The following is a 13,503-nucleotide window of genomic DNA, read 5'->3' as shown; positions in this document are numbered from 1 at the left end:
GTAAATTCCAAAATAAACTGCAATCAGGTTATACTTTTTAATGATGGGAAACAAGATTATTTTCAGTTTGTACAATTGGGGGAAATGTCAGTCTGGGAGAGAAGCCTATCCATTATTAGAAAGTTTGTGTGTTCTTTCTAGATTATCATCAAGACAACATTCCACCAACCGGTAACCTGTCAAAAGGCTTAAACTCAGAATAGCATTTAGCCATAACAACAACAACAAACCTGGAGTGAATTTTCAGTTACGGATCAGGGTAGGACAAGAATAAGGGTATCCGTTAATGCTACCTTCACAGAGATTCTCAGCATTCCACCTTAAAAATCAAACTGCGTAGAGGAGAAAGCCAGTCCCATCAAGCCCCTAGGAGAGAGTCATTTTTTTTTTCCCCCTTTCTCCACTCTTAGGACATGCCTCATCTTCAGCGGTCCGGCAGGAGCTAATCCATGAGGTTCAATCTGGCTAAGTAATTGGGGGAATGTGTCAACTCTGAATTACAATGAGCAGCCGGGAAGGCTCGTCAGCTGACTAATCAGGAAGAGTGGGTGTTTTTGCTGTGCTGCCACGCTGGTAATGGAAGCAGCTACGGTAGCTTTGTTTGATAGAGATTTTTGGCTGCCGTTTTTAAATACTACCCAAGAAGCAGCTCATATTTCATCCGTGTTGCACTGACAACTGGAAAAGAAGAGTGTTATTGTGTATAGGCGAGATGGCAGAGGCAACTCCCCCGAGAGGCAAGATGAGGTTCAGAAGGAATGCGGTAAGGGCTCTGCCTGCGGTCCTGGAAAGCCTATATTCCCAAGTTCAAGTGCAGGGATGCTGCGGCATGGTGCTATAGCACAAACTGCTGCCGAATGAGGCTTTTAAAGGACAGATGGAGAGAGAATGGAGACTTGTGTTTGCATGAATTGCATTGATGCGATCACTGTGATCTTGACATAGGGAAACATAAAGGAGTCAAGGAGGTGGAATGCAATTTCAAAATCTAAATGTGATCAAGTTTATGAGGAAACATCGTCAGGCGTGTTATTTGTCGAAGGCCATGTGAGCAGTTTTGAATCGTTTGGCAGAGTAGCTTTAAATCGCGAGTTAAGATAATATCTAACAAAAGGATGCATCCTTTCACCATGGTCAAGTAGAGTGTGATATCATGGACAGGTCTGGAGCTGACTTCATCAGCGTTTGAAAAGGCAGCCCTTCCTGGGTGTTACTTACTGTTCCAGTGAAAAATTTTAAAAGTCTGATGACTTGAAATCTTTCTGATTGCAATTGTCTTCCAAATTCAAACTTTAAAGATGCAGAATTCTAGCCTGTTGACAACTTTTTTTTTTTTTAAGGGAAAGAAGTGACTTGATTTTTATTATAGACTAGAATTTAGAAATCTCTCCATTCAATAGGTTTCAAACACTTTTCTAAGTAAATTTTTCCCTTCATTGGTTCACTTGTGTACTAAATTCCCAGCAAATTTCTTAAGTGACGTTTAGATGTATTTTGGGGGTGTGTGAAATAACACTAATTTAATATCTGGTCATCAACAAGGTTTTAAATGTCACTCTTTTTCTTTGAAAAGTTAATGTTATCGATGTTAGGATTTAAAATACAATCCTTGCTCGTTGAAAAAAATCAAGACAACACACACAAACATGAGAAAGTAAAAATCAGCCTTAGGAAAAAAAAAATGACATCTGGAATCAAAAGTAAGATAAGGAAACTAAACCAGTAAGAGTTTTATTGTGGTTGAAGGAGTGTTAACTTCAATGGGTGAGTAAATGCTTTATTTTCTACTCAAGGTCTTGGCACAGAATGATGTAGTTTAAACTATAGTTTAGGTTATGAATCTTTCTATTTCGACAAAATTGTGTATCTTTAGCTCTACACATGATTTTGTACTTTGGGAATAAATAGTTTCAGACCCGACAATTTGTAGTGTGCAAGAAATGCCTTTGTACGTGCTTCGTGGCATTGGGGGCAGCTGGCATCGGTACTTTTGTTATCAAAAGTAACTGGCTTAAGCTTCTGGAAAGTTCCCGATTCCTTTATGTACACAGATATTTTGTCGGTGACAAATTTAGTTTCGTGTATACGCACCTACGTTAATAGACACACAAGTGAATTCAGGACACGCGCACTCATTGAATACATATACCTAGTAGTAGGCCAATAGACTACTGCGTTACACACAATATAGGTTTCGCCAAGGTAACTATGGCGTGACTGTTGCACTGAAAGAGCTCTCAATCTATTTCGCGAAGGGAGGACATGTTCATAACTAACTCTTACCAAAGAACTTCCAGGTGGATGGCTTCATGAAGGAAATGAATATTGGTTTGGACCTTAAGCAAGAACATAGGTTTCTATTACCTTTCTTTGTTTCTCTCCTCCATTCTTCTCTTAAATGAATTCTTTCAAGTGGCCCCTAGGGATCAATGTCTTGAAATGCAATTTATTGGATTAAGTCGGAAGCCCAGAACTCTAGTGGAAGTCGCATTTGTTCTGTTTACATGGGTTGGCTTGACCAGGGCAAAAAGTGTGAAACTCACCGGTGGCACAGCGGTTTGACCTTGCAGGATCTCTGGAGTTGGGCTGATTTTGGAGACTGTGATATAAGTAGCACCTGAGAGGATGGGACAGTGGATTTAAAGTCCAGAGAGAAGATTGAATGGGTTACTTGGTGGAAGTTGCAATGACTGTGGCCAAGTGGGAGGGAGGGCATGATAACAGATAAGTGACGAGAAGGACAGACGTCAAGGAAGGACCGTTGCCCACGACTCTTCTGCCCCTGAGGTCATGTGGCAAGTTGTTTGGAGGTCTGCAGAGTCACTCCTACTTTCTGTACTCTGTAAGGGCGCGGTCTGGGAGAACAGTGTGGAATTCGTTCACGACGCTGGAAATTCTGCTCTGTACCTGAAGTCATGAAATTGTCCTCGGTGTATTCTGAAGAGGTAGTTCGGACCGTATCAAGGTCAATCACATGGCCACGCCTGAGCGTTCTATTCTGTTAGGCTATTGGATTAGAGCAGTCTCTGTTCAATGGGCTCCATGATGCCAGATTCTTTCCCCCAGTTTCTTTTGACCATTAATATTTGTCCCATTCTGTTAGATGTTCGGGTCAAGTGATTCCTGAACGCCAGGCAGCAAGTGTCAGTGTGCATTCAGCCTGTGTAACACTGAAAAGTGTTCTGTGTCTTAGAAAGAGCTCTCCCTGAGGATTCAGGTAGGCCTGGGTGCCCCTGCTCACTGGCTGAACCCTGGACAAGTTACTGCACTGCTCTGTGCTTCGGTTTGTGCATCCGAAAAAGGCCGTAAAAGCTACTCGACCGCAGTGTTATGGGGGTTCACTAGGTAATGTGTGTACCAAGCCTCGCACATCTGTAATAGGCTTTCAGTCAAAGGTTTCGTCTTAGTGTTACTGCGTTGCTTTGCCTTAGAGATTAAAAAACGGAGAAAGTCTGTAGGAATAGAAGGTGTTTTATCATAACGTCACCAAACTTCTGCGATGTATAACGCACTTTAAACATTTTTTCCCCCAAGTTTATTTAAGAGACGGAGAAAGAGAGCAAGCACCAGTGGGGGTAGGGGCAGAGAGAAGAGAGAGAGGAGAGAGAGAGAGAGAGAGAGAGAGAGAAAGAATCCCAAGCAGGCTCTGCACTGTCATCGTGGAGCCCTACACGGGGCTCGAGCCCACAAACCGTGAGTTCATGACCTGAGCCACAATCAAGAATCCGATACTTAACCGACTGAGCCCCCCGGGCGCCCCTGAACATTTTAAAAGAAATAACTACAGAATCACAGACAAGTGTATACAGGGTGTATGAATTGCCTCTCTTTGGTACTACACAAAGGATTTAGGCGAGGTTAATTTCCAGACTTCAGGAGTGAGATGATGCGTCCAAGTGTATGCCTTTTGTTGTTCTTGCTGTCCTTACTGCTATAAGGCTATGTAGCTGTGGAATTTGAGGGTAGGCGTGAGGAGAAGGGAGTAGATCTTCTCTAGGAAGGAAAGGTGAGAGAGAGAGCGAGCTAATTCTGTGCCCATTAACCGGAAGAACCAGAGAGATCTGCTGCGGGGGCGGGGAGGGGGGGGGAGGGGGGCGTGTCGCGCATAGTGACTGGAGAAATGTCAGCATGCCTTTAAGCAGTCACATGTTGAAACTCCAAAAAAAAAAAAAAAAAAAATGCCCGCAAGAAGCTAAAAGCAATGCTGTTTCCTCTCCCATGCTGGCTTTTTTTTTTTTTTTTTTTTTTTTAATAAAAATAAAAACAAAATAAAATAAGGCTGACCTTTGGCCACATCCCTTTGCTCTTTTGACAGGCTCTCAAACACGATTTATAGTTTTACAATCTGGGGTTTGTGGAGAAAATAGAAATTGTGCTTTTTCATGTTTATATAACCATAAAGATTAGGGATTCTTAAAGCAGCATACCAAAGAATTTAGAAATGTAGTATCCCCAAACAGAAATGGAAAAGCTCAATGGTCTTGGGTTATCTTTGCTGTAAGATATGTGCGTCTGATACTAGTTATGATAGGTGATATGCTGTTTGTTCATTTAAATACTAGTTTTGGGGCGCCTGGGGGGGGGGCTCAGTGAAACATCTGACTCTTGATTTGAGCTCCGGTCGTGATCTTCTGGTTTCTGAGTTTGAGCCCCACAGTCGGGCTCTGCACTGACAGTGTGCAGCCTCCTTGGGATTCTCTCGCTCTCTGCCCCTCCCCCGCTTGTGCGTGCTCGCTCTCTGTCTGAAAATAAAATAAACAAAAAATAAACAATAGTTTTTGTTTTTAATTTTTTTTAACGTTTTATTTATTTTTGAGACGGAGAGACAGAGCGTGAACAGGGGAGGGTCAGAGAGAGGGAGACACAGAATCTGAAACAGGCTCCAGGCTCCGAGCTGTCAGCACAGAGCCCGATGCGGGGCTTGAACTCACGGACCGCGAGATCATGACCTGAGCAGAAGTCAACCGCTTAACCGACTGAGCCACCCAGGCGCCCCTAAACAATAGTTTTAAAATGGATTATCTTGAAACTTTTAGGCAAATGTGTGCATACTGTATAGAGAAAAAGCACTCTCTCTCCCTATGTGTATGCTCATAGTCAAACATCTGCAACCTGATCTTAAATCCATATGGCCTTTCTGGTTAGAATTTCTCGAGTGCTCTGTCCTGTCGAGATTCTCCTAGCCAGCGATCACAGAGAGAGGAGCATATATTGATACCTACCCATGTTCAGATGACATGAAGCTTTAGGTCACAGGTCACAAACTGGTAGTCCAAAGATGTGTTCTGTTTAGGTCATACAGTGTTTCAACAAACTTTGAACTTGTTTCCCATCTTTAAAAATCCTGATGTTTCACACAACTCTGGATTTCTGGCTTCTTTTGAGAAATTGAAGATTTGGCAAAGCCCACCTTTCCACCTGACATTTAGCTGAAACTGACTAGTGGTGCACCCCCCCCCCCCCCCCCCCCCGCCCCATGCTCTCCAGTTCACCATAATCCCCACCATTTCCGGTGACTACTCACCATCTGGGAAGAGTGTGAGTTGCCATTTTCCACCTCCTTCAGGCTGTGTTTTGATGAAACCCTGCCTACTTCACGTGTTTCCATTCTTCCCCTAACATGTGGTAGGCATTCACATTGGTCACCTTTGTTTTGGGTTTCAGGTTTAGACTCTTGACCTTGAACCCGATCCTTGTACCATCGTTGCCACGCTTCCCCAAATTCCTCCTGTTGCTCCTTTTTCTGTCCATTAGGAATTTCTCCAGAGGAAGGAAAGCTGAAATGAAAATACTCTTTTTATTTTTCAATCATAGCCTGTTTAAGAGTCAGGGGAATGTGGGTTTTTTTTTTTTTTAATTTTTTTAAATTTCTAATGTTTGTTTATTTTTGAGAGACAGAGAGAGACAGAGTGTGAACAGGGAAGGGGCAGAGAGAGAGGGGGACACAGAATCCGAAGCAGGCTCCAGGCTCTGAGCTGTCAGCACAGAGCCCGACGCGGGGCTCGAACCCACGGACTGTGAGATCGTGACCTGAGCCGAAGTCAGACGCTTAACCCACTGAGCCACCCAGGCACCCCAGGTGAATCTGGGTTTTCATTCTGCCACTTACAAGCTAGAAGTTTTTGGAAAATTGCTAACCTCCCACAACCTCAGTGTATTACTTCCCTTTTGCTGCTGTAACAACTTACCACAAACTTAGCAGCTCGAAACAACACAAATGTATTCTGTTAACAGTTCTGGGATCAGAAGTCCAAAATGAGTCTCACTGGGCTAAAAGAAAGGTGTTCGTAGGGCAGCGTTCCTTCTGGAAACTGGAGGAGAATCCACTTCCTTGACTTTTCCAGGTTCTAGAACCGCCCACCTTCCTTGGCTCTCGGCCCTGCATCCCTGCCCTGGGCTTCTCATGTCACATCTTCTCTGACTCTCCTGCCTCCCTCTTCATCTAGTAAGGATCTTTGTGATTACATTGTTCCCACTGCAAGAGTCCAGGATTATCTTCCCATCTCAAGACCCTTAACTTCCTCATATTTATAAAGTCCCTTTTGCTTTATAAGGTAATATATTTACAAGTTCCAGGGATTAAGATGTGGGCATCTTTGGGGAGTGATTATTCAGCCTACCACAGGCAAGTTCTCCAGTTGTGAAATAAGGATAAAAATAGAATCTAATGTATGCACTCAGCACAATATCGTAATTATGCTCATGGTGATCATGATTCTTGTAAAAGGCTTTCAGTAAAAAGCGACATTCTCACCCATGACCAGCTAGTCAGTCTCCTTTCCCTTACCATAAGGCCTTCAGAGGTCCCAAACATACATAAATATGTGTGTGTGTGTGTGTGTGTGTGTGTGTGTGTGTGTGTGTATTTTAAAAAGTTTTGGGGCGGGGCGCCTGGGTGGCTCAGTCGGTTGAGCGTCCGACTTCAGCTCAGGTCACGATCTCACGGACCGTGAGTTCGAGCCCCGCGTCGGGCTCTGGGCTGATGGCTCAGAGCCTGGAGCCTGCTTCCAGTTCTGTGTCTCCCTCTCTCTCTGCCCCTCCCCCGTTCATGCTCTGTCTCTCTCTGTCTCAAAAATAAATAAACGTTAAAAAAAAAAAATTAAAAAAAAAAGTTTTGGGGCACCTGGGTGGCTCAGTCGGTTAAGTGTCTGACTCTTGGTTTTGGTTCAGGGCATGATCTCATGGCGTGTGAGTTCGAGCCCTTGCATTGGCCTCTATGCTGACAGCGGGGAGCCTGCTTGGGATCCTCTCTCTCCTTCTCTCTCTGCCCCTCCCCCTCCTCTCAAAATAAGTAAATAAACTTTTTAAAAAAGTTTAAAAATGTTTGTGTTCGAATATAGTTGACGCACAGTGTTATGTTAGTTTCAGGTGTGCAACACAGTGATTGGATCCTTCTATAAGTTCTGTGCTCGGGGCAAGGGTAGCTACTGTCTGTTACCCTACAAGGCTGTACAATCTCATTTTCTGAATTCTTTGTGCTGCACGTATGTAAGTGTTTGCTCGAGAGAGTTATGAAACGGAGTCACTCGTGCGAGGTTATGGATTTGCTGTAACTAGACAAATATGGCAAGCACCTTTTTAGGTTGGGAAAGTAAATGGGACCGGGATCAAAAACTCCAGTCTATCCGATTGGCACAGGGGATTCAATGGGTGGGAGGGATACAAACCGTATACGTGGTCTGAACTGTGTGATTTCGTTTTCTAAAAAAAATAAATAAATAACCGACCAGTCAGATGGATTTATTCCTCTAAATGGCTTTTAAATTTGAGAGTAGCTATTTCGGAGCCCGTGTGTTCCAGGACGATCTGTGTGGTCGCGAAATAAAGATTCTCTACCTATCCCTTCATGAAAAACACTGTAAATGCAAGTATGCAGGCAATAACTGAAGTTTTCATCCTTGATAAAATTTTTCTTTAAAAATGCTACTTTTTGTGGGCTTTTGGCCACAAGTGAATCCCTAAACATTTTGAAAGAATTAAGGAAGGACAATGTATGGCAGAATAATCAGGAAGTTTTCCTTAAGCATGATATGATTAGAATGTAGAATTCTCTTTAGAAGGATTTTTTTTTTCCAGGTGTCCATGTTTGGGGCAAACCACTTTGTCAAATATAGGCAATGACTGATTCCGTAAACGGGGGCGCCTGGCTGGCTCAGTCGGAAGAGCGTTCGACTCTCAATCTCGGGGTCGTGAGTTCAAGGCCCGCGTTGGGTGTAAGAGATCACTTAAATAAATAAATAGAAGAAATAAATAAGTAAACGAGACAGTTAAATGAGATGGTTAAAATGCTAAAAATAATAGCTACATAACATCCCTGACTTTTAAGCAGCGGAGCACCCCCAAACCCTGCCCGAATTTGCTTCCCTGTGGATTCTATAGACCATGATTCTGCTTTTTCTCTCCTCTCTTCTTTGTTCCCTGCCGTGTGATGGACCTTGGACCTAGGTGCTGGGACAACCTTGCTCTCCCGGGTGTGGCAGGCTAGAGACCAGGGCCTTTACCCCAGGCAGAGAGTTGCCAGGCTTTAAGTTGGTCAGGCTTAGGGCCACCTAGAGATTTCCTATGTGATACCAGAGACTATGGTGTTAAGGAAAGTCCGAGAGAAAAAGATGATGAGACCAGATCAACCTAGGGTCCATGAAAGAACAAAACACATTTTGCCATAAGTGTTGACAGAGGTCGGGTGCTTTCAGTTCCATTTGAAAGAAAAAAAAAAAAAGTGGAAAGGCAGCTGGGTCAAGGCAGGAAAGTATAATGGTTTTGAGAACTTACCCGTGTGAAGAAGAAGGAGAGGCTTAACTCCTAAAGCAAATGGCATCGAAGTAGAATCTATGCTTTCTATCTAAAAATAGGCCCAGAGGGGCCCCTGGGTGACTCAGTTGGTTAAGCAACTAACTTCAGCTCAGGTCATGATCTCGCAGTCTGTGAGTTCAAGCCCCGCGTCGGGCTCTGTGCTGACAGCTCGGAGCCTGGAGCCTGCTTTGGAGTCTGTGTCTCCCTCTCTGCCCTTGGCCCGCTCGCGCTCTGTGTGTGTCTCTCTGTCTCTCTCAAAAATAATAAACATCAAAAAAAAATTTAAAAATAGGTCCAGAGTTTTCCCAAGGCTCTGTCAGAGTCTCCCCTTTAAGCAAGCCTTTATCAGAGCCCCTGGGTGGCTCAGGCGGTTAAGCATCCAACTCTTGATTTCCCTTCAGGTTGGAATCCCAAGGTCGTGGGATTGAGCCCTGCATCGAGGGAGAATTGGGATTCTCTCTGCCCCTCCCCTGCACACGCACGCTCTCTCTCTCTCTCTCTCTCTCTCCCTAAGTCAATAAAAAAACTTAAAAGAACCCAATACGACAACGTATGTTAACTAACTTGAATTTAAACAAATTAAAAAAAAAAGCAAGCCTTTATCAATATCCTGGAAGTTTTCTACCTAAGCCTACTTGTCTTTAGATCTAAGAATGCAAGGTAAAAATTAAAGCCTATCTTCTTTTTTTTAGGGCTTAACAAAGTTCCTCTGTGTTCATTATTTAATTTAATTCTTACGATAACTATAGGAAGTACGTACCATGTTGAACATAAAATACACACTATGTACATCATAGAGGGTGGGGTATATAGCATCGTTGGGACTCTGTCTCTGCTTCTAGTTCTATACATATGTTAGCTGCGTGCTTTGAAGTAAGTTTTCTCCAGCAGGTTCACGGCGACCAGCAGCTCTGGAACTGCACCCTCAAAGTGTTCTTCCCTCCACACTGGTGTGAAAAGTCCCAGGGCAGGACTTCATCCCACTACTAATCGCTGTGTGTTAGGAGGGCAAGGTCATGTAGGAAGATCACAGTTCTTTTTTTTTTTTTTTTTTTTTTTTTTTTTTAATCTTTATTTTTGAGAGAGACACGGTGGGAGCGGGGGAGGGTGGCAGAGAGAGGGAGACACAGAATCTGAAGCAGGCTCCAGGAGGGGTGAGGGGTCTCTCTGGGATCTCTTTGATGAGGGCACTAGTCCCCTTATGATGGCTCCGTTCTCATCACCCAGGCACCTCCCAAAGGCCTCTCCTCCTACCAGCCTCACATTGAGGGCTGGGTTTCAGCGCAAACTTTGGGGGACATAACCATTTAGTACCTGAGAGAGGGGAAGAAGTCTCTCCTGAAGGGAGAGGGTAGCAGAGGCACGGCCACCTGGGGGAGTTCGGAGTTGGACAGCCAGCCCGATTTGTGTCTGTTTATAATCATTGATTAATTTATTGATTTCATTTTGACCTCTTTTCTTTCACTTATTTGTGAGTCTCCCACTCGGTCCTCTTCCCTTGCTCTGGTTCTCATGGCCACTTAACTGTTGATGCTTTATCACCGTCTCAAGTTGTACTTACGGATTTTATTTTTAAGTAACCTCTACACCCAGCGTGGGGCTCAAACTCACAACCCCGACGTCAGGTGTCTCATGCTCCACCGACTAAGCTAGCCAGCCACCCCTCAAACTGAATTTAAAATATCCCCATTTTCTTTTTTTTTTTTTTAATTTTTTTAATGTTTATTTTATTATTTTTGAGACAGAGAGAGACAGAGCACGAACGGGGGAGGGGCAGAGAGAGAGGGAGACACAGAATCGGAAGTAGGCTCCAGGCTCTGAGCCATCAGCCCAGAGCCCGACGCGGGGCTCGAACTCACGGACCGCGAGATCGTGACCTGAGCCGAAGTCGGACGCTTAACCGACTGAGCCACCCAGGCGCCCCAAAATATCCCCATTTTCAAATGTGTATTTCCCAAGAGTCTAGGTCTTAAACCTGAGTGAAAGTTCCTCTTTTTGTTAATACCCACCTCCTAGCTCGTCTGTCTGCCTCCACTCTTGTCCAAATCTAGTCCTTTCCTAAAGCTGAAGTGATCCCTCTAAAATGCTGATCGTGTTGCTCCGCTGCCTAAAACCTCTTAGAGCCTCCCCTTGCCTCCACGAAAAAGCCAAGGTCTTTCCTGATCTGGCATCTACCTGTCTTTCTAGCACCATCTCCCGTTGCTACACTCTCGAGCATCATTTTCCTCTAGCTTTCCTGACCGGGACGTCTCGAAGAGATAGGGAAGCGTACAGTGATTAAGAGCCCCGACTTACGGGGCACCCGGGTGGCTCAGTGGGTTAAGCGTCTGACTTCAGCTCAGGTCATGATCTCGCGGTTGGGGAGTTGGAGCCCCATATTGGGCTGTGCCTCTGTCAGTGAGGAGCCCACTTCAGATTCTCTGTCTCCCTCTCTCTTTGCCTCTCTCTCTCTCTCTCAAAAATAAACATTAAAAAAAAAAAAAAAGAGCACTGATGCAGGCATAGATTAAGACTTCACCAGCCAGGGCAAGTTAAACTCTCTGAGCCTCAGTTTCTTTCTTTCTTTTTTTTTTTTTTTTTTTTTTAATGTTTATTTATTTTTGAGAAAGAGCGAGCAGGGGAGGGAAAAAGAGAGACGGAGACAGAGAATCTGAAGCAGGCTCTGTGCTGATAGCTATCAGCACAGAGCCCAATGTGGGGATTGAACTCACCAACCGTGAGATCATGACCTGAGCTGAAGTTGGACGCTCAACCGACTGAGCCACCCAGGTGCCCCCGCTTGCTTTATTTGTAAAAGACGCTAGCTTAACTACCTCACACGATTATTATGAACAGGAACTATGATAATGTTGGCAAAATATTTGGCATAGAGTAAGCATTTGATATATGGTAGTTCATTATTAACGTTGGGCCATACTGTTCTGTCTCTCACTGATTTTCCATAGTCCCCTCCTTATCTTTTTAAAAAATGTTTACTTATTTTAAGATAGAGCACAAGTGGGTAAGGGGCAGAGAGGGAAGGAGAGAATCCCAAGCAGGCTCTATGCTGTCACCGAACACCCTGATGCGGGGCTCGATCCCGTGAACTGTGAGATCATTGACCTGAGGGAAAATCAAGAGTCAGACGCTCAACTGGCTGAGCCACCCAGGCGCCCACCCTCCTTGTCTTTCTTTCAGCAACTATTTCTTGACCACCTACATGTCTGTATTCTGGAAACGGGGGAAACATTGGTGCACCGGAATGACATTCTGATCTAAGTAATTCCTTTTCTTAGGCTTCAAACAGACCGTTTTGACCATCTGTTGTGGATTATTCTTCTTCCTTTGTTTCACTTATCAACTTGGGCTATAGAGTTAACGATTACTAATGGACTGCACTATTAGACTGATTTTCTTGCAAACTGGGTAGGGACTACATCTTACTAATTTGGGGACACCGACTGCTAACAGTGCGCGACAGTCGTTCGCTTAGGTACATGGAATGGACATGTAGAAGAGACTCCGTGAATGTTGCTTGGATGAAAATAAAAATATGATTCCATAACACAGGTTTCTTCCATTGCTTAGTGCATGTATATAATGTTTAAGCTCCCTTTGACTTTTGGGGTTATCCTAGGAACCTGCGTTCTAATTCCGTTTCACAGGGAATAAATGCAATTCAAATACAAATGACTAACTTTAAAATGACGTTTCAGGGGCACCTGGGTGGCTCAGTCGGTTAAGCCTCCGACTTTGGCTCAGGTCACGATCTCACAGTTCATGGGTTCGAGCCCCGCGTCGGGCTCTCTGCTGACACTTCGGAGCCTGGATCCTGCTTTGGATTCTGTGTCTCCTCTCTCTCTCTGTCCCCCCTCCCCCTCAAAAGTAAACATTAAAAACATTTTTTTTAAAAAAATGAAGTTTTAGGGTATGGTTCGTGGGGTGCCTGGCTGGTTCAGTCGATAGGGCGTGTGACTCTTGATCTCGGGGTTGTGAATTCAAGACCCATGTTGGGTGTAGGGATGACTAAAATAGAAATAAACTTAAAAAGTAATAAATAAAATAAAAACCTAGATTTATTTTGTAAAAAAGTGTAGTTGTTCTTAACTTGGGATCTACTTTTGTGTGAGAAAATTCCCCTCCATGAACATTGCAAGGGTCTGATCTGATGACCTTACATTAGTTCTGTTTCTGTTTCCAAGTTTTTAGATTGTATCAATATCCATTTTTAAAGTTTTGTCCTTCTAGTGGCTTTTATTGCTTTAAAAACGGTTTCCTTTAATTACGTATTTTCTGATGCGTGCTCAGTCGAGTGCACGTTTTGACGATTTGTTCTTCCTTTCCTGCGTTTCTCCTTTCTGTAGGTTTCTTTTCCTGGGAACTTGCACTTGGTGTTGGTCCTACGTCCCAGCAGTTTTCTTCAAAGGACTTTCACAGACATTGGATTTCGATTTAGTCAGGAGGATTTCATGCTGAAGTTACCAGTAAGAGTATATTGTTTAAATGTTTTGTCTCTTTAATTCTTGTGAGGACTTTGTACCATGCTGTTGATGCTTTACCCGTGCTCACAAAGCATCTGAAAGAAAAGAAATAGAATTTGTCTTCCCAAACTACAAACTTGAAATCCCCCAAAGTCTTCTGTTTCTATTGTTAAAATAAAGGAAGAGTTTCGTCAATTTGTAACAAAGCAATCCCTGTTGAATGAGATATATGTCACCTACGTTATTTATG

At 43.8% G+C, this 13,503-nt stretch overlaps 1 protein-coding gene across 4 annotated transcripts in view; it reads left to right on the top strand.

Moving 5' to 3' along the window:
- The window catches only part of MCF2 (MCF.2 cell line derived transforming sequence), a 110,981-nt gene that overhangs the window by 38,579 nt on the left and 58,899 nt on the right, over positions 1 to 13,503 (top strand). For 3 of the 4 annotated variants that reach the window (XM_058712921.1, XM_058712919.1, XM_058712922.1), the window contains exon 5: positions 13,137 to 13,256. In XM_058712921.1, coding sequence (XP_058568904.1) covers positions 13,137 to 13,256 — 120 coding nt within the window. Of the gene's footprint in view, positions 1 to 367; positions 764 to 13,136; positions 13,257 to 13,503 lie in introns of those variants that run through there. The other variant, XM_058712923.1, reaches the window with a different exon arrangement.

This window comes from Neofelis nebulosa, chromosome X (assembly GCF_028018385.1).
Source record: "Neofelis nebulosa isolate mNeoNeb1 chromosome X, mNeoNeb1.pri, whole genome shotgun sequence".
Lineage (NCBI taxonomy): Eukaryota > Metazoa > Chordata > Mammalia > Carnivora > Felidae > Neofelis > Neofelis nebulosa.
The sequence above is the reverse complement of the archived record's forward strand: the minus strand, read 5'-3'. Positions and strand labels throughout refer to the sequence as shown.